Raw genomic sequence first — 27,560 nt, 5'->3', positions numbered from 1 at the left:
GGGATCTGCAACCCTATAGGTGGAACAACAATATGAACTAACCAGTACCCCCCCAGAGCTCGTGTCTCTAGCTGCATATGTATCAGAAGATGACCTGGTCAGCCATCAGTGGAAAGAGAGGCCCATTGGTCATGCAGACCTTATATGCCTCAGTACAGGGGAATGCCAGGGCCAAGAGGTGGGAGTGGGTGGGTGGGGGAGTGGGTGTGGGAGGGTGTGGGGGAACTTTTGGGATAGCATTGGAAATATAAATGAAATAAATACCTAATTTAAAAAATTAGTATTAAGTTCTGGCCATGGTGGCACATACTTTTATTCCCATCACTTGGGAGACAAGAAGGTCTCTGTGAGCTGAGGCCAGCCTGATCTACATAGCAACTTTCAGGCCAGCCAGGGCTGCATAGTGAGACCCTGTCACCAAAGCAAATAAACAAATTCTATTAATAAGTTAATTTTTGATAATTTCAAATGTGAGTACTGTATATGCATTATTGCCCCTCCTCCAACTATTCATGTGTACCCTCTACTCCTACATTCTCTTAAATTCATAGCCCCTTTTTCTCACACACACTCACTCACATGCTCACACACAAAAATACATAACTACAGCCTGTTGAGTACACTTAGTATTGCTGGACATGTATGCTTCTTGGGCTGACCACTTGAGATTGGATAACTGAGTGTGGGGCTTATCCCTGGGGAAGTTTGCCCCTCCCCATCTCAACAGTCATTAATTATGTACAGCTCTTCATCTAGGGGTAGGGCCTAGTAAAATGTCCCCTGTCCATTTTGTCATGTCAGCTGATTATGTCACTGTTCAGATCTTGCAGAAAAATACTTTAAAAGACTTCCATCCTAAGCAAATACTCTAGGAATGTTCATTTTTAGTCTTTACTACGAGGAAAATGATTAAAAATAAAGTTAATTAGTTGCTAGTAATGCCAAATGTTAAAACAATATATGGCCATTTATGACATTCTCCTAAAGGAAAATGGTAACTTGTAAAAACACAGCAATTGAAGATGAAAATGGAATCACTTTTATAGTTGGGAAATGCTTTGAAGTAGTTTTATTTTATTTAAGATGTAGATTATTTATTCATTTTGTTTGTTTTTCAAAAAAGGGCTTCTCTATAGCCCTAGCTGTCCTGGAACTCTCTCTGCAGACTAGGTTGGCCTCAAACTAGGAGATCTGCCTGCCTCTGCCTCCTTAGCACTGGGATTAAAGGCCTGCGCTAGCACACCTGGTTTGAAATACTTTTTAAATTAACCCATCGATTATCAGGGAAGCTACTTCTGGCTTACCAGATAACTGCATTCTGCAGCAGTTTTTCAGTTTTCATGGATCGGGCTTCTGTTTTGATATCTCTCTTAACTAACAGAAGAAATTGGAAGGCAAAAAAAGAAGAAAGTGGAACACGCAGAGTTGGGGCGTATATTCTGCTCTGTAGACTGGGCTTGCCTCAGTATAAATCACAGTGGTGACACCTGCACTTCCTGGCCATGTACCCAAGTTTCCCATAGCTCTCTTGCCCTGTGTCTTATTAAACTGCTGGAGTCAAAAGCCAGGCAAGCTCTGTAGAAGACAAAGGTACACCGACCATGGGCCAGGCAGAGGGACCGTCAACCTGAGAAGACAAGTGCATGCTGCACCAGTTCACTCACTGTGGCCTAAGTACAGCAAGTGGCTCCACGTAAATGAAGGGGCCAAGGAGCCTGCCCAGTTCCTTATTACACTGACCAAGAGTCACTCACTTTCCTTTTAAACGATTGTCTTCTCTGTGGTTTGGTGCTCATTCCTGTTTTTGCCTTTGACTCCATGATGGCAGCCATACCTCGTACACCTGATCTTCACTGTGGGATACCACAGTGTTGGAGTCAGTGGATAGCCAAGCATGGGCACATGACCACAGCCAGGGTTTTTGTCCACAGTGACCTGTGACAACAAACAATAAAACCTGCCACCTAGGTTGGAGATGTCGTGACCAGATATTATTCAAAACAAGTCATCTGCTCCCAAGGCCAAGCATCCTGGGGACACAGTCAAAACACAGACACAGCAGAAAAGGAATCCCCCAGCTGCAGCTCAGGCACCCCTGAACAGTGACAGCCAGTCTCCACAGCCTTACTTCCACAGGCTCATTAGAGCTGTGGGAGAGGTCAAGATCACCCTGTCACTGGTGATCAGGCCTATGAGACTGTCACCCAACCCCTTTATGCTTCCTCTAGGAGGCTCTGTTAACTGTCTTCTTGGCAGCCCCTCCTACCCATGCTGACTTCCTGGCAGGAGGCCTAGTGAGGTGGCAGCTTGACACACAACCCTCTCGAACTAACACTGGAGACATGCCAGTGTTGCTACCAAAACTGTTTCTGTGAAGGGGTTCCGTTGCTTCCCAGACACAGGACAACCTTAAAGGTGCTTCCCCAGTCTGTCCTTAGGGGTACTGTTTGTACCCCAAGGACTGTCCTCTGTTCCCAATTGCCCAAGGCCCCCCACAACCTCAGAGAGCATAACACAGTGTAAAAGGCATTACGGCTGAATAATTGCTTGTATGTATTGGGCTGGCCTCTGACTGCTCTTGCCTACTCTAACCCTCATCCGGATCTGTGGAGCATCTACTTCCAGTCATGGATTGAAAATTTTGGGGGGAAATCGTATCTGGGCTAAGCATGTACGGACTTTTCCTTGTCACTTCTAAATGCTATAATGTTGAGAAATGAATGCATATAGCATAGTATTCATACAACACTTGTATCCTACTGGATATGAAGAGTACTTGTGATTTAAAGTCTGCAGGAAGAGGTGTGCACAGGTCATCCAGATAACTGTGCCACTTAATGCAGGGGTCTGAGCATCCATAGATTCTAATATGGGGGCTGGTATGTTGACTCAATCCTCAGAAGATACAGTAGCCCTAGAATGATGGGGTAGAGTCCCGGAAGGTGGGAGCTTCATGGGTGGGAAGAGGCCATGCTAAAGCCAGAGGCCAGGTGAGTGGGTTCCAGGCTGGGTTCTCCTCTTGGTAACACTGAAAGGTGCTAAGGTGGTATGTGCAGGACCTAATCAGGAGAGGGAAGTGTGACAAGGTGGCCACCATCTTCCTACCTGGGCTTAGGAGAGCCGTGCTAAGCCCTGTTGTTCTGGTCCCTAGCAATCCAGGGAGTGGGAACAGGGCTGGCCTCTGCCTGCATCAGCTGATTAAAACAGCTCCCTCTCCGAAGTAGAGCTCTGAGTCCTCTGGTGTCTGACCATCCCTGGGGATGCATGCTTTCCTCATCCTGCAGCCCACCTCAGGCCTGGCCCAAGAGCCTGCATCCTGTCTTCTCTCCCAGTCTTCCATCATTCCTCTGCCTAGCTTTACAGCTATGATGGCCACCAGCCCTGTCTCTTCACATCCCACTTGCCTGCTGTTCTACTGTAGGATATAAAAGTGGATTCTGCATGGCTTTCAGGATAAGTTCTAAACATTGCTTCAGCTGGAAAGAGCCTTTTCAAATCATGCCCTGCTTGCCACCCAAGACACTAGCTCACACCACAGGCCGCCACAGGTTCAGCCTCACCTTTCCAAAGGGCTCTTGGTTCCTGGGTTTCTTAACAGATACTTTCAGTGTCTTCCAAGGGGGGCACTCCTGCCTGGTATGTTCAGAGCTTGCATCATGCATAAGCTGAGACTTCACCACATGTGTACATGAGCCATTGTCATTCTCCAGCAACAGGGGACGTCTCCAGGACAGCTGCTGCCTCCATGGTCTGCTGTCTGCAGCACCCCTCCATAGCTTGGACTTGTAGCAGGGTGGAGGCTTGAGATAAGAGGACCTGAGGCCAACAAACCCTGCTTAGAGTTTTAAAGTTCTTGAGCCAATGTACTACAGACACAGTGGTTCTGCTCACTGACAAGTGTGCATTCAAAAATGGAAAGACCATGTGGAAAGATGGGCTTTTGTGACTGAAAGTTGGCAAACTAGCAGAGACGCCTGAATCAGTTGCAGCCACATGTCTGGGCATTCTGTGGAAAGCTTACTCATGTTGGAACGAATAGTGGATCAAGACGTGATGTTTTCATTGGTAGCAGTACCTAAAGGAGTGTTGGCAGCTAGACTATAGCATATTTTTATCCATTTTAAGAGAGTTTTTAAAGATAAAAACAAGACAGAAAAGTGCAGCAGAGACACATAGCCTTACTGCCTGTCTGACCCTTTACAGAAGTATGCAGGTCTTGATCTAAAGGATTAAAAAATAAAATAGGTAATTGAAGGTATACAAAATTTATACATATTTCTCCATAGTGCTGTATGTTTAAGCAAAGTAAGATTTTTCCACATTTAAAAAAATACTTTTAATTGTCAAAGGTTATAAAAATTAACTGTCAACGTGTCAGAATTACTTAAATAGTTTATATTTATTAAGTCATATTAACAGTTCTGCAAAGATAAAAGCTGTTGGTGACTCTTGTTATTCAATGTTCACCTAGTTGCCAGTGTGGAGTAGAAGGTATGGCTTGCATGGAGCATGTCACGCACAGTCAAGTTCAGAAGGTTCCCATGTGGCTGCCAGCATTACACTAACTCATGGACTTTGAGAGTGACCAGCTGTGAACAGATGCTGAGCACTGTGGGTGAAGGTTTCTTTTATACCATGCATAGTACCAGGAGAGAATAGACACGTGTGTTTTCTCTACTGACATCCTCCATGTTGTTAGCTCTCCTGACAGTTCTACTACATTTTTGTTTTTGTTTTTTCCTCCAGCTCTTATTCCACAAATTACTCTTTCACTAGTGCTTCTATTCCCAGCGTAGGAGTTTTTGTTGAGAGGGGACTTTGATTTTTGTCATAGGAGACTGTTTTCCTAGAGAGGTTTGCAGGCACTGTGCTTCTCTCTTTCTCCACCCTGTGCTTTGAGGGTTAACTATCACATGTCACTTTCTGGGTGGTGTGCAAGGAAATCATTGTGTGTTTTGGTCCCATTCAACCCAATTCTGCCTAATTCTGAGGCTTGATGAATGAGCCCGAGATGGAGGAGCAGTCAGTCGCTTGAATCCTGCCGGCAGGGGTGGCTGTCGTCTCAGCCTCAGCTTTCTTTGCACATTGAAATAATCCTCCGTGTTATTGCTGAGTGACCAAGGGACGCGGAATGAGCTTGGGACTAGCAGGGGCTGTCAGCCACTCATCGGTCCATATGGCATCGCTGGGCTTGGAGACTTTGACCGTGGGTGCCTTCTTCAGCTTCGTGGGGCGTCGGTATAAAAGGAGGCGCAAGAAGCGCTCTGAAAGGAAAGGTAATTACTCGGGCACGTAGGTGGAGTTTGCGAGCCACACCACAGTGTCTTCTGGGGTGGGCTGCCTGCAGCTCAGCCTTGCTGGCCGGCCACTTCTCTGTTTCACTGTTGATTTGAATGCTTCTCTCTTGCTGATACTTTATGGAATTTGATAGGGCACGCCGACAAAGGAAGCTTTGAAGATGCGTTTGTAAGTGTGAGCGGAGGTCCTTTTAGCTTCTGTCTGCAGGGTGCTTTTGGAGGGGTGTTTGTGAAGCTGTGGAAGTTTGAAGAATGAGCATTGCAAGGCTTTTCTGTATAGAGAGGTGATTTGTAACGATCACTCTTGCCGGCCGTTCTTCAGCTATGCCTCTTTTGCCCTAAATTTGCTTAGTATACTGAGAGGGCAAGACCATAGCTGTTACTGTGGAAATATTTTCCCTCTGCAGAAGCAGGGATAAGTCCTTCACAGTCAGCACCCGACTTATTTCAGTACTTAATTTCACTCTGTGTTTTAAGACATTAAAATCCATATGGTTTTTTGTTTTGTTTTGTTTTTAAACAAGATTCAAAAGTTTTTATAGTAGTAAAAGCATCATGTGCCTTCAAGGGTACAAACAGTATCCACTACTATAAAAATTGCAAACCGTTAGCTTGTAGAGGGAAAACAGTGCATATAAGCTACCAACAGTTACTGTCTCCATATAACTGGTAATATTAAAAAAGTATCCCAGTGAGCAACTGCTACTAGCTGGGAACAGCTGGCTATACTGAGCAGCTCACTGCCCTGCCTCCACCTTCCTAGACACTGCCTCAGTGTTGCAGCCCCATAGGTGGTGAGCTCTGTAGCCAGCGATGGTAATGCCTCAGGAAATAAAATGAGCTACAGTTTTGTTTTGTTTTTTAAGGATGAAGAAGAAATTGATTTTAGAGCCAGCAGTCTTTGTAGTTTGTTCAGGGTAAAACTGGAGTGCTTAACAGAATGTCAGGGGTACATTAGAAGGACATCACGGTCCCTACATCCTTGTGGGCAAAGTGCATGTGCTGTTTTTACTACTGTATAGATATAGAACAAAGAGAAGCTCAAAAAAGCCAATTTAATACCTACTTGCTCTTAGAAGAGTATCTTAGAAGAGTCCAGTCCTGCTGGCCTTCATATCTTCAATGCCAGTCAAGAGCACAGAAGCAAAACTACAGGGAGTGCTGATCCATTAGCCCAGTTTAGAAATGCCACTTGTTCTGCAGACCCTCGGCACGAGTCACTTAGCTGGGAGAGTGCTGGGACATCCAAACCTAATGCTGGGCACATGGCTTTGGACTCCCTGCAGTCCCAGATCAGGGGAGCTTCCTCAAGTACACTGGAACTGTGTCCACTGCAGGAAAAGCTCTGTTGCAAGCCTGCCTTCTTTGGACCAGCATCCTAAAGTGTAGAGTATCACACCGTTGCAGCTAAGCCTGTATAGGATGGGACCTTGTTCCTGGCTGGACTTCTAAATAAGCTTATTGTCAGTTACTGAGCAGTGTGACCTTGTGTAGTAGTACCTGCTCTTGGTGGTTTATAATATGTCTCTGAAGCTAATAGAAATGCCTTCAAAACAGTGGAGGCTGTGAAGACTGGACATGCAGTTACACCAAAGTTATTTAAGATTGGAAGTGTGCGCTTTTGAAATACTTTAAGATCATGTGTCATGAATTGTGTTTTGTCTAAGACTGGGAAAATGCATGCTTTTAAAATTTTAGTTCTGTAGTGAAACTGTAGTGACAAGCTGCCTGTTGAACTGTGACAACAATACATTTTCAATGATTTTTCTCCCTCACTCCTTCATTTCCCATGTGGCTGCTCTGCTACCTTTCCCCCCTCCCCCAGGAAAAACATTGATTGGCTCGTGTGCAGCTCTGGAGGAGCCACTAACACAGCAGAAAGTCCTATGGGAAGGAAGGCTGTTTAGTCCTGGTGCTGACCAGGCAAATGCTTCTGGTCGAGGACCTGAGAGAAGCCTTTAGCATGGTCAGACTGTGAGGCTAAACATTAGAGTCTGATCAGGGGTCAGTTGCCAGCCACCGTGTAGGTGACAGGTGGGGTGAGCTGAAATTCAGAGATGCTCCTTTGCTGTATTCCCCATGATCACCATCATATTGTATGTGTAAGGTCCCATGTCTGTGTCCTGTCCCTTTTTCTGAGTCTTTTGTTTGTCCCAAATGTGAGAGCATCTTTAGTCTGTTCCCAGTTCTTCTGCACATATTCAAAGGCCGTTGTCAGGAGCTTTGATCTGAGGCCAGCCTCCTCTGCCTGGTTTCCAGGGTGGATAAATGAGTGGGGTTGGGCACGTTGTAGATGAGGCTCTAGCTCAGCAGAGGCTCGAACTCTGAGTACTGATGGAAAGTAACCCTGAGACTCAGAGCAACCTTCTCTGCTCAGCGTGATCCCGAGCTGCCATCGTGAAGTCTTTCCCTTAGTCTCAGCTCGAGTCTGGACAGAGGGGATCTTTCTGAGAGATGAAGAAGAAGGGTTAGAATGTAGGATAGATAGGGTGGCACTAACCTTCTGTATATCTGCCCTGCTACCTAACAAGTGCCCACAAGGAACTTCTATTGGCATCAGAGATTTGGACATTCACAGCACAGGGGTAGACACAGGATTTCAGCACTAAGAATGGTGCTCTTGACTGTCAGGCTCATGGTTTGCTCTAGAATGGACCATATGAAATCTCATCCCATGTGACCAGGGAGGTGGCTTCTGTAATGTGTGGCTGCTATGTTGTTTATGCAGGTAGGACATTTCCTTAGACTCTGGGAGAGTGGAAGACACTTAATCTGTGATGTCAGCTATGAGTGATCCTCAAGTGTAGAAAGTTGTCACTGACCCATCCACACACACACACACATGGAAGAGCCGCACTTGTGGGTAGATAGCTCAGATTTTCTAGAATGTGCTGTGACTGATAACAGTGTATGTCTCATTACATTTGTGCTGACGGCTTCACGGCACAAGTGAGGACCTGGATGGCAGGTCAGGAGCTCCTCTCAGAGAGGGAGCATCCATGGTAGAGGCACATTCCAGGTTAGCAGCTGAAATACTGAGTCACACTCGAAATGTTACAGAAATTGGATCCAGAATAAATCTCAGTGATGCCAACTCCCAGTGTAAATGCTGGTATTAAAAATACAGTTTTAGAAACGTTTTCAGTGGCTTTGCTCTCTTTAGTTGTCCCATGGGAAGGAGAGCTAATTAAATATAGGCAGAATATTATAGATTTTATGTGTCTAATATTCATACTTGTTAATTTTTTTCTGAATGTGGCTTTAGCTTATTACGAGGTTTTAAACTACATACAAAGTATTTTATATTCTGTTTCATCATTTGGTTATGGTAAATGTTCTTCCTTGAAGAGAATGGTCTGGATTTGGTTTTTTCCAACTACTTCATAGGTGGAACTTGGGCTTATTACCTCATTCTGGGTCATTACGTTCTTAAAGTTAAGCTCCATTTACATGTGTATCTGGAAGATAACTGAAAACAAGTTGAGCTGTGGCATGAATGTATTTGTTTAGGGATTATTTTAATTTTCCTGAGATAGGTAGCCAGAGATCAGGGATCTTCAGGTCATGTGGAAGGTACAGCCGGCCTGTGTCTGCTGGCTGTGGTCAGCGCTGTCCAGGGTTCTATCACCATCAGTTTCCTAACTCACCAAGAATAGTCACAGGCCTCGGGTATGAAGAAGCATGACTGAAGGCTCTGTGCTGGCCTGGCTTCTCGCTAAAATAAATTTAAATCGACAGGAGCACTCACTGTATGCAGGCCATATGGGCACTAAATCACAAGGACCCACTCAGTGTGGCCCGCAACAGCCCCACCCCCACCCTCTATGTACATTCTCTCCATAAGGAAGGCATGCCACTGCCCAAGCCAGGTCAGAGGGCCTGCAGACTCCAGCACCCCTGCTAGCTACCACCCTGTATACCCCAGGCTCTTATTGCTAGAGAGGGCCCCCAACAGCAGAGAATTCATGTCCTTCAGCAAAGATAAAGTACCAGCAGCATACTGTTTAATCTTGACTGTGTCAAACACTGCCTTTCCCTTTGATCCTTTCCACTGATAACCCTTTCCAGGTTCAGGACCTCAGTTTGCAGCCATACACTGACAAGTATAGACTTGGCACAAGGGAAGCTGATGTGGCTGATGTGGTCTCTCAAGGCAAGGCACTCGGTCCAGTGACCACAAATGTGATCAGGAATGGGGTACCCTGATTACATACCCACCTCTGTGTATCCTGGGGAATACCAGGGTATATACTGGAGGCAGAGACCAAAAGCTCTGAGCTCTTCATGGGGTTTGTCGGCTGCTGGCAGGGCAGGTGCTGTAGATGAGAGGGCTGCTATGCTCGAGGATCTGGGACACCCAGAGGAGATGCTGGCTCTGGGCTTTTGAGGCCATTAGTACCTGCAGTTCCATCTTGACAATAAGCGTGTGTGGCACTTCCTAGGGAGGGAAGCCATGGGTATAGATGGCATGCTGAATAAAGCAGGGCTGGTGGGGCACTGGGACTCTGGTCCTCACTATGGTTACTCCATACTTGCCCTTTCTATATGGCGCTATTGACCCTGCTGCTACCTGACATTCTTGATAAACTGAGCTGGTGCTCAGCCACGCTGAGCCTTGCAGCCCCAGCTGAGTGTGTCCAGGCACAGTGAGGGAGTGTTTACTTAGTTAGCGCAGCCAGTCAGCCTTTGGACAAATTTCTTCTAGCTAGCACATTTCAGTAAATATTTCAAAATGGAAATAATTAATGAAACCCGTGTTTTCTCTTTTGGTAAAGAATAGTGTGTGGCTATTTTAATGACGAGCATGTAGAAACAGCAGACACCATCCAAAACATAGCTCAGGACCCCAGGAGTTCCTTGGTCCTCCTGGCACTCAGTGGGTTACCTTGAGGAAACAACTGTAGCAGTCACATGGCAATGGGGGAGCTGGGGATCATGACTGTGGCTATGCAGGCTAGAGAGGCACCTCTGTATCTAGCACGCACATTGCAAGGAGTTGAATAGAGCAATAGAGCTGAGAAGGGCAGAGCGCAGCCCTCACTCAGCCCATCTTCACTGGGCTTACAAGCATGGGCAGGTACTAGAAAACAGTTACAGAGACTAACCCTGCTTCACCCATGTGGACTTCACCCGGACAAGGAGGGAGACAGACAATAGACCCACTGTGTGTGGAACAGGAGCAGTGCCTGGATGGGATGATGATGGATGTCTCTCTGAGTAGGTGCTTGATCTGGGCTTCTTCAGAGAGGAAGCAGGAGCCCTGCAGTAATTTGGGAGAAAGCATTGCAGGTCCCCCACTTGGAGAAATCACTTCTAGACTTCTAAGGGAACCTGGTATTAACTCAGTGAAAAAGAACCAGAAGCCATTGATGGGAGGTGCTTAGAGACCAAAGAAAGGTAAAACCAGGATGTCAGGCGATGTGGTTTATTAGAGACTGGTCAGGGCAGCAGGAAGAATGGTGCATCCCCACTTCTTAAGGCAGAATGAGGATGCTTGTTCAGTGTTCATCCAAATGGCTTTCATTCCTGCTGGAGCGAACCTGTGTTTGTATCCAGCTAAAGTCAAAGGCGCCAGCACATTCCTGGTACTGACCGAGGGGAGGAAATGATACAGCAAATAGGTCAGTGTGGCTCAAAGGCTTCAAGTGCCTCCAGCCTGGGACAGCAGCACAACCAATGGCCTATGAGGAGAGGCTCAGGCGGGCCATGATGGGTCACACCAGGACGTGTGAGCCTGGGGGCTGGTGCTTCCGGGTATTTCTGGTCTCAGCGTGAGAGGTGGGACCCTCGAGGTGACACAGGTTTATACACATTTGTGTTGGTACAGTCTCTGCCTAAGTGAGCATTTACTTGAGGTCCCTTGGAGAGGTCAGCCCTTGCAGGATTCTTTCTCAGCGTCCTCCTCTGCACTTGCCCCTGTCAGGCTTTGCCCACTAGTAGCTGAGCCTGTCCATGCAATTGACATGTGAGTGACCCACCAATGACTCACCTGCTGCCTGGGTGTGAGTTTTGCATGATAGCTGGTTTTTAATGGAGGGAGCGAGATCCGCACCCTACGGTGTTGCTTCTCTCCTTCCCATGTTTTCTATTTCCTTCACTGTTTGTCTCTATCCTTCCAGGTGCCATAACCTGTACCAGGTCCTCCTGAGCTGACGGCGAGTGGTGGTGGCTCTGCTGCTGCCCTTGGCTCTTTCTTCCCTGCCCCATGGGTTACCCCTACTGACATTCCACTTAGCATGATGAATGCTGTACCTAGCTAGCCCGGCTGTAATTTCTCCACTTGCACTGTGCTGTAAAGACATACTTGCTCAGATGCTGTGTCCAGCTCTTACTGGCTGACACAGCCTGCCCTGCTTCCTCAGTACATACAGACTCTGCGGAGTTAGCTGAGCATCAGGGTACGTGGGTGGGTTTCTAGACAGTCAACTATTTTTGGAAACCTTAGTGGTGTTATTTTGCTAGGTGATATCGAAAGCAAAATACCATCCATGAAGGGCTTTTCATTTTGTGACACGCTTGGTTAAACCTGTTGAATTTCAGTTTGTTTTCCTTTAGGCAGTATGAGAAGTTTGTATTTTAGGAACCATTTTAAATAATCAATTTGTCATTTAGGCGTTCTGTTCTGTTGCTGTGGCTATAATACTACCCTCGAGTTGAGCTTACTGCTTGCGTATGTGAAGACTCAACACAAATAGTATTTCAAAACTCTGGTTTAAAGTTTTTGGTTCATATAAAAACAACACTAACACTAGTCATAAAGAACATGTAAAGATTTTCTCAGAATCTGAGACAGGATCCTTGGCGAGTATCTTCCTTTATTACGCGACACTATATTTTTTTGAGACAGGGTTACTCACAGAACCCGGAACTCATCCATTTACTTAGGCCAGCCGGCCAGTGAGCTCCAGGGGTCTGCCTGTCCACACTCTTCCAGCACTGAGGTTAGGAACTGCTGCAGCCAGCTTTTTTTTTTTAAAGATGTATTTATTTATTATATGTAAGTACACTGTAACTGTCTTCAGATATCCCAGAAGAGGGCATCAGATCTCATTATGGATGGTTGTGAGCCATCATATGGTTGCTGGGATTTGAACTCAGGACCTTCTGAAGAGCACTCAGTGCTCTTAACTGCTGAGCCATCTCTCCAGCCCTGCTTCCAGCTTTTTGTGTGAGTGCTGGGGAACCAAACGTGGGGTCGTGTGTTCTTTACCGATGGAAGTATTCTCTGGCCCTCATGTTTGCCAGTCATCTTTATCTACTTGTAATTGCTCTAGGATACTTAGGGATAACATTTTCACTAGCCCAGGAGAAAAGATTCAGATTCTGTAGATCTTTGATATAAGCAAGTTATGTAGGCATGTTTCTTTCTCTTTTATCCTAGATTATCTGTTTGTTAAAGGGAGAGGAGCCTCCCTTTAACACCACCTCACCACCATGGGAAGATAAGGCCTGCCTCAAAGGTTAATAGAGATGTTAATACAAGTTTTTATGCTTTTGTTTTGCAAAATAAGGGTCTATAAAAAGGTTCATAACTGGGCTGGAGAGATGGCTCAGCGGTTAAGAGCAAATGACTGCTCTTCCAGAGGTCCTGAGTTCAAGTCCCAGCAACCACATGGTGGCTTACAACCATCTGTAATGAGATCAGATGCCCTCTTCTGGTGTGTCTGAAGACATTGTACTCACATACATTAAATACATAGATAGATAGATAGATAGATAGATAGATAGATAGATAGATAGATAGATAGATCTTTTTAAAAAGATACATAACAAGAATCATTGACTTGCAGCTAATCTAAAAACAAAGCATTGCCAATTTAATCATAGTAGTGTTTGTTAGCTGGTAAGGACGGCACAAATGAGAGGCCATGTGTCCAGGGAAAGCTCATTTGGGTGTCTCTGGTTTTAGCACCATCTTTGCCAAGCATTGTCCTTGCGTGCGTTGTGTTCTAATGCTGGGCTTTTCATTCTCTCCTGGGCATTCAGTCCTGTGAGCTGAGGCCCTTCAGGTGCTGGGCTCTCGAGTCCCGCCTGGAATGCTCCCCACAGGTTACCGTGTTAGTTCAGAGTTGCACAGTTATTCTTAACTTGCCTTTTTCTTGCACTGCCATTAGAAGCACCGTGACTGGTGATGCTAAAGCAGCAGTCAGAATGGTAGCCGGGGCCCCAGTCACGAGTTAAATGCAGGTCTCTGCTCTTCTGCTGCTGACAGAGTCAAAAGGTCTCCGCACTGCTGCCTCCGAGATTTAGCTTGCCCCTCCCTTCCCCTCCCTGACCCCAGAGGAATCTTGAAAAATGAGGCAATTATTTTGAATGTTGCTATCGAATAAAGCCCATTCCTGGAATTCTCCTCCGTTGGGATTTTTGATGGGGTTTTAATTCTTGTTCATAGTTGAAGCTGTAAGACCTTCTTTTCAGGCCGTAAAAAACAGCCGTGTGAAATGCTATAAAGCCCTGGGCGTCTCAGTCTACTTTGTTTTATAACCTTTGGGACAAGGGTTGGCATTTGTAGGCACTGGCTTCTGCTCTGCAGGGATCTCTAGCTCCGGTTCTTGCCACACGGATCCCCCACCCACCACCAGGCACAGCACAGTTATTTTCTACTGTGAGACATTTTCCGTGTCCTTTACGGAATTTCAGTGAGAGCAGCACACTAAAGCAGACTGTGCAAGCCAGGTGACCTCACCAGGCCGTGTTCAGCGAGGACCCAGGATCCATCACTGTAGGAGACATCTGCAGAAAGCCAGCTCCCACCCACACCAACTGATCAGTCCTATAAAGAGTGAAGTTAGAGTAGTCGTGCCTTCTGCCCGACTCTGAGATGGTGTAGATCCCTGTGCAGCGTGAGAATCCGTTGGTTCTCACGAGGACCAAGGTCTTTGCTTCCCGATGGTAGAAGTACCACAGTGCGGCTGCTAGGTTGCATGGCAGTGCCCCGTTTAGGCCTTGGACTCCTGGCTCCTCTGTATTCTGTTCCCGGCAGTGCCTTGTTCTCTTAAGCTACACTCTCCTCATGGCCCAGCATGGTGGGCATGTTTTCATGTGCTTGTGTTCTCGCCCGTGTGTCTCTTGTGGCAAATGGTTTCTTCTTTCACTCACACCCATTTTCTTATTGGATCATGTGTTTTACCGTTGACCTTCTTATCCACCCCCGCCTATGCTGGCTATGTGGTTTTCAGCTGCTTTCTCCCAATACACACTTTTTAAGCAGGGCCTACAAGAGCAGGTTTATTTCTCAAGTCCAGTTTATCAGCTTTCCCTTTCCTGGCTTTCCCTTGTGGACTGTCGGGTCTGACAGTTCAGCATGGGTCCCCAGCAATTCCTCTTAAGGTTTTCCCACAAGTTTCATGGTTCTGTGTTTTGCATTAAGTCCCCAACTCATTTAGAAATCACATTTGGGGGAGAGGGACTGTGCCAAGGTTCTCCTCCTCTCCTGGTTCCCCCTCTGTGTGGAAGGCTGTCCTCCCGCTGGCCACTCCTGCACCATTGTCCACCCAGGCTGCCAGGCTCACTGTGAGGGTCTGTTCTGAGCATTGCTCAGTCCTGTGCTCCACTGTCTGCCCCTTGCTGACCCTGCCCCAGATGTCCTCTACCCCAGAGGGCTGCTTTTGCCTTCCTCCCCTCCCTTTATCCCAGGGGTGAAGTCTGTGTTAATGTCACCTCATGGCCCCTCCACAGGCCTGTCATCCCCGTAGACTGGCTGTCCCCACTGTAGGAATCCTCCTGATTCTCTGGCTGATAGGTATTTTGTTTTTTTAATTAGAATTTGCTCATCATCATGAGACTCAGGGTCTTGTCCAGTCCTGCTAATCATATAAGAGGAAGGAGGACAGTGCCTTACGGCAAGTGGGGGCAAGTCCAGCACCTCGCCGGGCCTCTCTGCTGCTTCCCACCAAGGAGACAGCTTAGTTAGGATTACCATTGCTGTGATAACACCATGACCAAAAGCAACTTGGGGAGGGAAGGGTTGATCACTGTTCCATCGAGCAGTCCACCATCAAAAGCAGCGAGGGCAAACCTCAGACAAGGCAGGACCCTGGAGGCAGGAGCTGACGCAGAGGTCACGGACGGGTGCTGCTCACTCGCTTGCCCCTTGGCTTACTCAGCCAGCTTTCTGGTAGAACCCAGGACCACCAGCCCAGGGGTGATGTCCTGCCCCATCAATCACTAATTAAGAAAATGCCCTGCAGGCTTGCTTACAGCCTGAACTTAGGGAGGCATTTTCTTAATTGAGGGTTTTTCCTCTCGGATAACTCTAGCTTGTGTCAAGTTGGCATAAAACTGGCCATCACAGAAGGCCTCTTATTGCCCCTTCTAGGGGCTCTAGTGGCAGTGTTAGATTGCTCCCCAGTGGGTAACAGTTGTCTCATTTCTGATGGGAGTGAACCTTGTGACTCCCCCTCGGGCGTGACTCATTCCACCCCTGCCTGGGACTCCAGGCTCAGGACTCCTCTTAAGAGCCTGTCATGGGATCAGGCTGGGCTCTGCTGATGTAGACAGTGTCCGTGAGTTTTCCTTCTCAGCAGAGAGAACTGCTTTTGTCCGGATTTGTTTTCTTGTCTGATTTTTGTTTTGTTTTCATCTGTGCCCTTTGGTTTAGGCGATTTCCAACTTCTTCCACCCTGAGTCAGGTTAATGAGGCTTAAGAAAATTTCAGAGCTTCTGGGCACCACCTTGGCTTCTAGGGCACAGCATGCCCTTCCTGATCTGGTTGTTTTATTTCTCTTATTCTGAAATCTGGGGCTCTTGATGTACATCACAGAACAGGAAGAAAAGGTGAAGTATGTTTCCTCCATCTTCTGCACACTGCATTTTGGTCATCTTTTGGACTCCTTCCTTGTTCCCTCCCTCTCCCACAGATACCCATCCCCCCCCCCCCAGATAGCTCTGCTCCTACTACCTTTTTGATGTATGTGACCCAAAGAATTTTGTTAGGATTGTTTACAGGAACAGAAATGAGTTTGTTTACAGGAACATGAGTTCCTTACCAATGGCTACACCACTGAAGAAAACACCTCTCCCTCCACCACCTACAGTTAGCTGCCTGTAAATGGTTAGATGGGGGAGACCCCCATGAGGCCCTCCCCATTTCATGCAGGGGGTTGATGGGTCCTGTCTTGGGCTTGTGATCACAGCCACTGTGAGGTTAAAATACAACAACTGTGCCATGCCTGGAAGCCAGCTTTCTATTCTGTTCCCTACCTGACTCCAGCTCTTACCCTCTTGTCAATGATGTTCCCTGAGCATTGTGTGTGTGTGTATGTGTGGTTTGTGTGTATATGTGGTGTGAGTGTGGGTGTGTGTGGTGTGTGTGTGTATGTGTGGTTTGTGTGTATATGTGGTGTGAGTGTGAGTGTGTGGGGTGTGTGTGTGTGTGGTGTGTGTGTGTGTGGTGTGTGTGTATATGTGGTGTGAGTGTGTATGTGTGTGTATGGTGTGTGGGTGTGTGGTGTGTGGTTGTATGTTGCTGTGGGGGGTGTGTGTGTATGGTGTGTATGTGTGTAGGTGGTATGTGTATATGTTGCTGTGTGTGTGGTGTGTGTATATGTGTGTATGTATGGTGTATGTATGTGTGGTGTGTGTGTGTATATTGCTGTGTGTGTATGTGTGGTGTGTGTATATGTGTGTGGTGTGTGTATATGTGTGGTGTGTGCATGTGGTGTGTGTGTGTGTATATGTGGTGAATGTGTGTGTGTGTGTGTGTGGTGGGGGGTATGGTGTATGTATGTGTGTGTGTGTGTGTGTGTATGTGTAGTATGTGTGTATGTGTGGTGTGTGTGTGTGTGTTGGGAGCGATAGAGATGTTCCATCTATGACTAAGCAGTCGTTATTTACTCTTGGTACTTGGAACAGTTATGGATCTCTTGCAGTTACCACCAATCGTTGCAAAAAGAAGCCTCTGTATCCTCTGCCTGCCTCAAGTCTCCGTTGAGCAAACAAGAGCTTTCTGTGAAGTTTCTGTCTCACCACAGGGGCTGGGGTTCTCAGAGGTGTCTTTTCCCTGTCCTGTTAACTTGCCTACACTTATTTACTGTCTCTGCAGTATTATGGCCCAACCTCTGGCCATAACTTGTCTGAATGAACAACTGCATCTCTGTTTCCTGAGATTACCCCTTTGTTGCTCAGGGTGCCTGCCCCCTACAGAGTTCCCACACTTGATACTTCACCAAAGCCCCACTTTCTCCAAAACCTTTCCATGGTGGTTTGGGCTGGTGAGATGACTCAATACATAAAGGTGCCTGCTGCACAAGCCTGAAGACCTCAGTTTATTTCTGGAGTTCCCATAAAGGTGGAAGGAGAGAGCCAACTCTGTAAAATTATCTTCTGATACCCCCACACACACACACACACACTAAAACCTAAAATGTTCCACAATGAGAACACTGCGTCGTACAATGCAGAGCTGTGTAAAGTGTGTGCCTGATACTATTATGTCATCTATACATACTTCTGTATGTATCTCTAACAGAGAACTACTGTTTCTACACCCATAACTTTTAGCAAAAGTTCCTTAGCATAGCCAGCTGTCTGAACATTTGGAGTCCTCAATTGCAAAATCTATCTGATTCATTTTAAGTTCTTATGGTACCCAGCTCTGCTTTCAACATAATAGATACTCTGAAAGTATATCTTAAGATAATGAATTAATACAAAGTGATAATGCCTTTATAGCTCCTTGGAAAACTTTCATGTTTAAGTTTTTTTTAATTTTTATATGTGTGGGTGTTTTGCCAGCATGTATATATGTGTGTATATATTTGTATGTATGTATGTAATGTATGTATGTGTGTATGTGTGTATGTGTGTCTATGCACCATGTGCATGTAGAGCCCATGGAGGCCACAGAGGGTATCATATCCCCATGGGACTGGAGTTCCAGACAGTTTTGAGCCTCCATGTGGGTGATGGGAGTCAAACCTGGGTCCTCTGAAGATCAGCCAGTGCTTATAACCACTGAACCATCTCTCAAATCCCTTGAATAAAGGATTCTATGTAGAAACTCCATCAGTGTTTAACACTGCATTTACTGGGGGGGTCGGGGTGGGGTGGGGAATGAGAATAAAATTACTAACAAGTGTCATCAAATCTGTATGTATTTTATGCAAGTGTTTTATGAGATCTATATACTTCTTAGCATAATCACCATTTTCCTAAAAACAAGGAATTTACTTTATCAGTATTGATAGGGCAAATTTTGTTGACGAAGCAGTGTTTGTTTCAAAATTTGCAAATGTTTTTTCTCTTAACTGCGACTTATCAGAAATAATCTGGAAGATGAAGACCTTGAGTTTTTTAATGATTGGTCATTGAAATGGGAGTTGTGTGTGTCAACGGAATCGTGTTAGATTGAATTGTATTAGATTTAAGCTACTACACACATTTTGCTCTCCTTGATGTGCTGGGGGATGCACAGAAGTATGGATGAAGCATTTGGGGGTCTTATTGTGTGAGGTCACTCTGTCATAGTTGTGTTAGGACAGAGGCTAGATGGCACATGTTCTCTTAGTGGTTAGGACATGGCTATTGACAGCAGGCCCTATGGCCCTTGTCCTGGCCCAGAACCCATTAGTGGCCTTTACTCCCCAGTGTAGAGCATGAGATTCCTGGACACTACCCTAGGCTTCCTTTGTGGTGACCCCTTTCTTACTTCCAGTGTCCCTCCACATCAGACAGCTATGTCAGGGGTCCTTTGGTGGCCCAGAACATGCTGAGAGAAGGTGAAAGAGACTGGGAATATTCCTTCTCAGACGACAGGCTCCTTACAGTTTGTTGTTTTGATTGCAGTGATGTGGTGGTCAGTACAGAAAGATTCGGTACCTCATTTTGCTAGGATCACACACTAAACATTGTTTCTTGCTGTCTTTCAGACAAAAGAGGTCTCCGCCAGTCAAGAAGCCCTCAAAAGTGTTTTACCATGGATATAGAAGATGAAGAGAATATGAGTAAGATCTAGGCCTATCACATAGTGTCAAATAGTTCACATCCAATTAAAATTTTAGTGCTTTTGTAAATTTGTTGATAAGAGCGGTTTGATGTTTCCTGAGATGTGGGCTGTTTGCAGTGGTGGGTTTCTATATACCAGGCTTCAATATTTACTGTGGATATTTTCCTTACAGCCACCTATCTAGAGTTTTCATCCCTCATTATCATCATGGGACCATCATTTTTATTCCAGAAACATGCCTCTAGGTACCTGTCTCATACTGCTGTGTGGCTTCATGTGAAGTTGTGGTTCTTGTAATAAAGCTCTGAACATGTGCCAGGATAAACTCAAGAAAACCTTTTTTGATTGACTCACATGCCTGGTCTCTGGGATAACAGTTCGTAAAGCTCCCTTCAGACACAGTCGCTGCTCCTGCCTCGGAGGGAAGGGAGTCCGCATGATCTTTGTCTCTGAAGACTGGGCCGTGATTGGTACTAGTGTCTCCAGTGTCTTCCATGGGGCTGTGGGTATGGGACCGACATCTCCTCTCTTGGCATTGTTCTCTGGGAGTCCCCAGTCACTACTGACCAACCTCAGTCCCAGAGAGGAGCAAGTCTAAATGGGAAGTTGTCTGGAAGCAGGCGCTTTTCCAGCTCAGGTGCTCTGTCTGAAGGAAGAACTGCAGCTGCACAGCAGAACCGCATTTTCCCGAGGGTGGGATGATGGTGAGACCCAGGCTCAGCACGCTTTCCGTGACTCAGCCTAGTGGCAGGGGCTGTCGCTCTGCAGTTTCTGGACACCCAGAACCTAACAGCGCTGCGTGGGGCCAGTCTGTGCCCCAGTGCCATGCTGGATCTGGGGTAGGCTGTGCAGCAGACATCCACTCTGAGAATGGCCACTGGCTGACACGAGGCAGCAGTCCAGTGCCATGTTCAGTAGTGTAGCTGGCATGCTTTTGCCTCTGCTAATGTGGGCACTGCTCAGAGCTCACTGGTTGCTTCTCCTCAGTTCTGCTCTTGAGATGTTTTAAGCTGTGGAATTTTGCTGGCAGATCCACCCATCACTCTCAGCTTTGCCAGGTTTTAAATCTGCATTTCAAATAGTATTGCTGGTGCTGGGCCAAGCCAGTACAGCCCCTGGGGAGGGTGTGGAGGTGTCCCTACAACTACCTGCTGGCCAGGGACTGTGGGTTTTGTCTCCAGCTGTGGCTATCACCATTGAGCCTTGGGTAATTTACTAAGGAAGTATCCTCCCAGAGAATATTCCTGTAACAATAAATGTTGGGGTCTAGTGCAAACCTAAAAATGTCAGCTCTGCGCATGCATCTCTTGTGGTTTTAAAAGCAGTTAAAGTTGCACTGTGATTTCACTTCACATTCTGAATGCAGCCATGAGCGACACAGAGAGAGCGTCTGCTTCAGCTAACCATGGGCTCTGTCTCTAATTGGAGTATTTTATTTTTGTTTCCCCAGGAGCTTTTTTTTTTTTTTTAATAGCACATGGTCGGTACCTTTATTTCTGAAGAAAGAGTTGAGAATGATTTCTGCTTTCACAGACAGTGTATTTTTCTCATAGTCTTGACTGTTAACTTAGTTCTGAGGGCATTTGGCTGTTTGACATCACTAATGTTTGGCTAAATGCGTGTCCGAGTGCCACGTTGATAATGTGCATTTCTATGCTGATAACTCTGTTTACTGAGAAACTTGAACTGTGAGCAGATGTAGCATGTGATGCTCTCCCCGTTATTAACCTCTGTCCGTCTCTGCTCTACCCTCTCACCTTTTGTTCCCTGAGTACCGAAAGGAGTAACCTACCGGTCTTTTGCTGGAGGATGTTATAAATGAAAATTTAGTGCCCATTCCATTAGCTTTGTCAGCTGGGAGAAGTGGTGTGTGTGTCAGGAGTCTTCTGGGAAGGGGCGTCTACTGAGAGACCCCTCCCCACCTCACACACGAGGTTTTCCATGGACTGAGTATGTCTTGGTAGTCTTTGCTGTGTCAGCTGAATCAGACTGGCAACAACAACCAAGATGCCCATCACATTAACCCCGCCCGCGGGCTCACTGTGGAACATTTGCAGCGTTTTCAGATTACTTGACACAGAAAATCCACTGGTGTGTCGCATAGTAGAAACAGACCCCTGAAGCCACCCTGATTAGGAATATTTCCGTCAGTTGAGATATACTTTGGATAAATCCAAACACTGCACAGACCCAGTGCACAGGACTGTAAAACTGAAGGATAAAGGGGAATTATTCTTTTTTTCAGAAGGCTTAAGAAGCCAGGAAGAACCAAACCCGCCCCATGTAGAAAGAACAGCCATTTGCTTGGCGGGAGGGAGCAACAAGGCCATGGCCCGGGTAGCATAGTTAATTCTCTTAACTCTCAACCCCTCTGAGTAAGAACAGGGGTGCACCACCATGCCTGACAGTTATTTCCCTTAAATATCAAAATCATCTTTTATTTTGCCATGTAAAGTACATATAAAAGGTATGGTCACCAAGTTATTCTGGAAGCCTACCAGCTGCTTTTAGGAAGACGGGTTTGCTGGCATGTTGTGAGATTTGGACCACAGCTTGCCTGCTGCTCCAGCCGTGTCCTCATCTTACTTTTTTTTTTTTTAAGCATAAAATTTAGCAAAGATTCTAAAGCAAATAGTGCAAAAATATAATGAAAAATCTTCAACAGATACATTATTCTTCAAAAACAAATTCCATAAAGTCATATAATACTTTATTATGTAAGCAGTTTTCTATGATCGATTCATAAACTAAACCAAATAACCACATGTTGATCAGATGTTTGGACCCTCAGTTGGGAATACACATCTCTGAATGGCACCTCCTCTCCTGAGAAGTGCTTTAGTTTAAAAACTGCTGTCTGTTAAGATCAGTAACCTTGTGAAGGAAATGCCTGTGTGCTGGTGGACTCAGAAGCCACTTCATCACTTAGTGTGAGTCTTGTGGATTAGCTTAACATGTAACATCATGATAAGCTAGAAGGATTTAGGATGTCTATGGCAGAGAAAATAGTTTAAAATGCTTACCTTCTAGTATAGAAGAAATTGATAAACTAAGTAGAAGAGGCAATAGGTCCATTAATTAAAAAGAAAGTTTCAAAGTGCATTCTATCCCCGAGCAGTTGCATCCTTGGTCAATGTATATAGTTCCTCACGTTTGCATCGAGGAGAGAAACGCACACACACACATCACTTACCCAGCTACAAAGAGATAAAGGAATCTATAAATTTTGCATTTACAAGATCCTGCAACGAAGGCGTTGTAAGTTACTCTTTCTGGGCACCACAGGTTCCAGCAGCACTGATATTAAAGAAAACCGCAATCTGGACAACATGCCCCCCAAGGACAGCAGCACACCTGGGCCTGGCGAGGGTATTCCGCTCTCCAACGGGGGTGGTGGTAGCACCAGCAGGAAGCGGCCCCTGGAGGAGGGCAGCAATGGCCACTCCAAGTACCGCCTGAAGAAGCGAAGGAAAACACCAGGGCCTGTTCTGCCCAAGAACGCCCTGATGCAGCTGAACGAGATCAAACCCGGCTTACAGTACATGCTGCTGTCCCAGACAGGACCCGTGCATGCGCCTCTGTTTGTCATGTCTGTGGAGGTAAACGGGCAGGTCTTTGAGGGCTCTGGCCCTACAAAGAAAAAGGCAAAACTCCATGCTGCTGAGAAGGCCCTGAGGTCTTTTGTCCAGTTTCCCAACGCCTCCGAGGCCCACCTAGCCATGGGAAGGACCCTCTCTGTGAACACAGACTTCACGTCTGACCAGGCTGACTTCCCTGACACACTCTTCAATGGCTTCGAGACTCCAGACAAGTCAGAGCCACCCTTCTACGTAGGCTCCAACGGGGATGACTCGTTCAGCTCAAGTGGAGACGTCAGCCTATCAGCCTCCCCAGTGCCTGCCAGCCTTACCCAGCCTCCTCTGCCCATCCCACCACCATTCCCACCCCCAAGTGGGAAGAATCCCGTGATGATCTTGAATGAGCTACGCCCAGGGCTGAAGTATGACTTCCTCTCTGAGAGTGGGGAGAGCCACGCCAAGAGCTTCGTCATGTCCGTGGTGGTAGATGGCCAGTTCTTTGAGGGCTCAGGAAGAAACAAGAAGCTTGCCAAGGCCCGGGCTGCACAGTCTGCCTTGGCTACTGTCTTCAATTTGCACTTGGACCAAACACCATCTCGCCAGCCTGTCCTCAGTGAGGGTCTTCAGTTGCATCTGCCACAGGTGAGGAAAAATGTGTGCTTGCAGATGAGTGGCCACTGCCCTTGATGACATTTCTAAGCAGCCTTCACTATTGCTTTTGACTCCTTATGTTCCTGAGCCCTCAGAAGGAGCAGTTGCAGATAAGTCTAGCTATGGAGTAACTTTGCCTCCGTTTCCATGGTCACTTGGTCACTGAGAATCTGATTTAATCTCCTGATGCTGGCTAGGGTCATGATAACACAGAGCAGGGTGATACCTCAGAGCCCTCACCAGGACAGCCACAATCCCCTTTCCATTGAATTATGTCCCCCTCCCCAGAGAGACCCTCATCCCACAGCAAGACTTTTTTGGGAAAGGGCAGGGGGCCCAAATGCTGGAGTTTTGTCCTCTGTTCAGTGGTGCATCATTACACAGGGAACTCATGCCCAGAATAAGGGCTGCTGACCAGTCTGCCGCTGAAGACCCCTGTTAAGGTCAGGCGATAAAGCACTACCTAGAGCAGTAGGGAGCTGCTGGCAGGGCAGGGGGTGTGGCAGGGAGGAGCTCTTTCAGAAACATTTTAGAACCTGTCAGTTGCTAGGCATCTCTTTATGTCAAATTTCCCATGTGGCACCTCTGTGGGCTTCTCCCTGCTCCAGGTGGGTGTGGAAGCCACTCAAGTTTATGCCCCTTACAGAAAACTCACAGTAAAGAAAGGGGAATTTCAGGTAGGTCAGGATGGGTCTCTGAAAGAGGAAGAAGGAAGAAAAGCCAGGTCCCAGATCATTGGCTGTGTCTTGGTTCTTGGAATCCTGATTTCACAAATTTGCTTCTTAGTCTTCTGTCTTAGGCCCTTTCTGTCAACATGTTCTTTAGTGTGGAAGCAGTTGACCAGAACTAGTGAATTACCAAGTTAGAAGATGTGATGGATAGGAAGACCATTCTCCAGGGTCTCGGGGACCCTTTCTCTCTGGCCTGTGTTACAGCTAGAGTTGGGATCACCATAGTTCTTGGTTTTAATTTACTGTTTTCTTTTTAAGGCAAGGTTTCATTATAAACCCTGTCTGACCTGAAACTTGTTATGTAGACCAGGCTGGCCTTGAACTCACAGAGATCCATCTGCCTCTACCTCCCGAGTGCTGGCATTAAATCCAAATCTTGGTTTGAAAAGACTCGTTCTGCTTTGCTTAAAGCAGTCAAGTACAACTCAGTGTAAAGGAGTGGACTTGGTGTTTTACTGATTGGAAGCGAGCAAGTACCTGTCTCCAATGAGTCCCTTGCTGACATCCCTCCTTACAAGTCGATGGTACTAAATCCCAAGTGACTTGATTTGCGGGTGTAGATTTGCTAAAATCTTTTGACCTCAGTTCAACAAACTGTCTGATGTGACTTGTCTTCCCTTAATGTTGACAATGATTGCCAGATCACTGCAACTATTTCAGATGCCACAAATCCCATAGAGGGATAATGGACAGATGATCTGAGGCAAGTGGCCTCAGAGTGCTTTCTGTTTTGTTGGTTGGTTTTGAGACAGGGTAATGTCACTGTGTAGCCCTGATGGTACTAGAACTCTCTATGTAGAGCAGGCTGACCTGAAACTTAGAGAGATCTGCTGCCTCAGGCAGTGCCAAGATTAAAGCCACCACACCCAGCTAGCCCTGCCTTCTTGAGTGGCCACCTCAGTGGCTTTGTATGGAAGGGCTGAGCTCCTGACCAGGGGAGGAGGCAGGTGGCATTTGTCAGGATCTAGTCATGGTGAGGTAGGTTGGGCACCTCTCTGCCTCTTTATGCTGCTTACCTCTGGGTCCTGAGATTTGTCAAACATCAATTTCTGTCAGATCTCTGGGAACGGTATTCCCACACCTCTGCTGAGGCACAACCCACATGGCCCCTTTTAGAGCCCCAGGGTAGCTCAGAAATTTATGAACTACAGAGGATGAAACCAGTAAGCTCTTCTCTGGGGGGACTTCCAGGACCAATCCCAGTGGCTAGATGGCAGAGGTAGAGGTGGGAGGATTCCAGGAAGGATGTAAGTTCTTGCGTTTTCCCTGAAATATTTCTTAAAGGGCTTGGGCCAAGCAACTGTGGCCTGAGAGCTATCTGCCTTCCTGAAGATTCAAGGGTGGGGTAGGGCTTACTCAGATAGTGTTGGCCATACCCCAGCAGTGATACTCTGCTCTAGCAGGCATGCCAAGGTAGTACAGCCAAGCATCAGTATAAAGCAGGCCCTCACCCTTGTTCATGTTGTTGAAGGTAAGTGGTTGGGATGTAGGATATTTTATTTTATTGTCTGTTTGTTTACTTATTTACTTATTTGAGACAGGGTATCCCTATGTAGCTCTGGCTGCCTTGGAACTCATAGACCAGATTGAAAATTAATTCACAAAGATCCATCTGCCTGTCTGCCTCCCAAATGTTGAGATTAAAGGCACAGGCTACTTGTGTTCTTCAGTTGCTGGTATCTCACGGTATATATTCCATAGGTACCTGGCTAAATATTCACGGGCTCAGGCTTGTGCAGGAAAATCACTTGAAGCATACCCTTATATGAAATAAAAACTTTTAAAACTTATATTTTAAAAATCAATTCTTTCATGATTTCATATATATATATATATATATATATATATATATACACACACACACACACACACACACACATATATATGTATTTCTTTAATCATTTCCTCCCTCCCAGTATCCTCTCTTTCACCTTCCCACTCCCGCTGAAGGCCTTCTTACCAACAAGCCCCCCTCCTGCCTTCATGGCTTTTTTGGGGGGGTGGGGAGGTTCAAGACAGGGTTTCTCTGTGTAGCCCTACCTGCCCTGGAACTCACTCTGTAGACCAGGCTGGCCTCGAACTCAGAAATCTGCCTGGCTCTGCCTCCCAAGTGCTGGGATTAAAGGCATGCACCACCACTGCCCGGCAGCTATTTCTTCTTTTGTGTGGCCCAGGTTGCTTGCACCAGCATGTGTAATGGCTTCTTTATTTGAACAAGGGCATTTACCAGTAGCTGCAGCACCGAGGAAAATGATTCCCTCTTCCCTAGCCACCATCAACTTCCTGTGGTTCTTTAGGGAGGGAAGGAGCCTCAAAGCCACGCACTCTCTTAATGCTGCAGTCACAATGTTGTGTCACCTGGGAAGGCAGTCTTATTGAAAGGTTGTCTCTATGTAGGTTGGTCTGGGGCATGTCTCAGGGTGGGGAATATCTTGATTATGTTAATTAATGAGGGGAGAAGACCCTTGCCCTAGCAGGGAGCCCTAGATTGTCTAAGAATAGAAAAAGCAAACAGAGCACTGGAATATACGCATTAATCCCTTGCTCTCTGCTTTTGCCTGTGGATATGATGTGACCAGTTCTCTCAAGCTCCTGCTGCTGTGCCTTTTCTGTGAGCTAAATAAACCCTTTCTCCTTTAAAGCTGCCTTTGCTAGGGTATTTTATCACAACAACAAGAAAAGACAGCAATACACCGGTCCATGATAGAATGTTGATAGAACCCAGCCTTGCTTCCAAGCCTTGGGCAGGTAACCACTAGTGATCATCCTAAGGCAAGGTAGTGGGTGCAGCCACCAAGTCACTGCTAGAACATGGTGTTTATTGGCCCTTATCACCCCCTCCACCTCCTACAGTTTTCTTTCCCTTTTCCAGTGTTCCCTTAGTCTTGCAGGGGAAGATATCAATGTTCTGTTTGGGGCTCAGTTGCTCCCGTCACCTCTACCTGTCATCACTGTACACTCAGTGATGTGGGCTGCAAAAAGATGTGCTTCTCTGCAAAGCACAGCACTGGTTCTTAAGTATAAACAAATATTTATAGAGCAGTTTGATAGCATGCCTTTAGCAAACATCAGCAATGGCGTCCTCTCAAATGGCCATGAGCTTTCTAGCCCTGGGCTAGAACAAGTTTATAGTGCCGGGCAATGAGTTTCCTTCTGTATGTAAATTGATCTGGGGCATGTCTCGGGGTGGGGAATATCTTGATTATGTTAATTAATGAGGGGAGAAGACCCTTCCCCTAGCAGGGAGCCAATTCAATTTTTTTAAATTTTTAATATCTTTTATTACGTATTTTCCTCAATTACATTTCCAATGCTATCCCAAAAGTCCCCCATACCCTCCCCCCCCACTTCCCTACCC

At 46.4% G+C, this 27,560-nt stretch overlaps 1 protein-coding gene across 11 annotated transcripts in view; it reads left to right on the top strand.

The window, feature by feature from the left end:
* The window catches only part of Adarb1 (adenosine deaminase RNA specific B1), a 125,024-nt gene that overhangs the window by 70,009 nt on the left and 27,455 nt on the right, over nt 1–27,560 (top strand). For 2 of the 11 annotated variants that reach the window (XM_029482421.1, XM_029482420.1), the window contains 3 exons: nt 19,166–19,240; nt 19,415–19,946; nt 22,528–23,462. In XM_029482421.1, the coding sequence (XP_029338281.1) occupies nt 19,841–19,946; nt 22,528–23,462 (1,041 nt within the window). In that variant the 5' untranslated portion in view covers nt 19,166–19,240; nt 19,415–19,840. Of the gene's footprint in view, nt 1–4,638; nt 5,277–19,165; nt 19,947–21,014; nt 23,463–27,560 lie in introns of those variants that run through there. The other 9 variants (XM_029482425.1, XM_029482427.1, XM_029482419.1 and 6 more) reach the window with 6 other exon arrangements.

This window comes from Mus caroli, chromosome 10 (assembly GCF_900094665.2).
Source record: "Mus caroli chromosome 10, CAROLI_EIJ_v1.1, whole genome shotgun sequence".
NCBI classification, from domain to species: domain Eukaryota; kingdom Metazoa; phylum Chordata; class Mammalia; order Rodentia; family Muridae; genus Mus; species Mus caroli.
The sequence above is the reverse complement of the archived record's forward strand: the minus strand, read 5'-3'. Positions and strand labels throughout refer to the sequence as shown.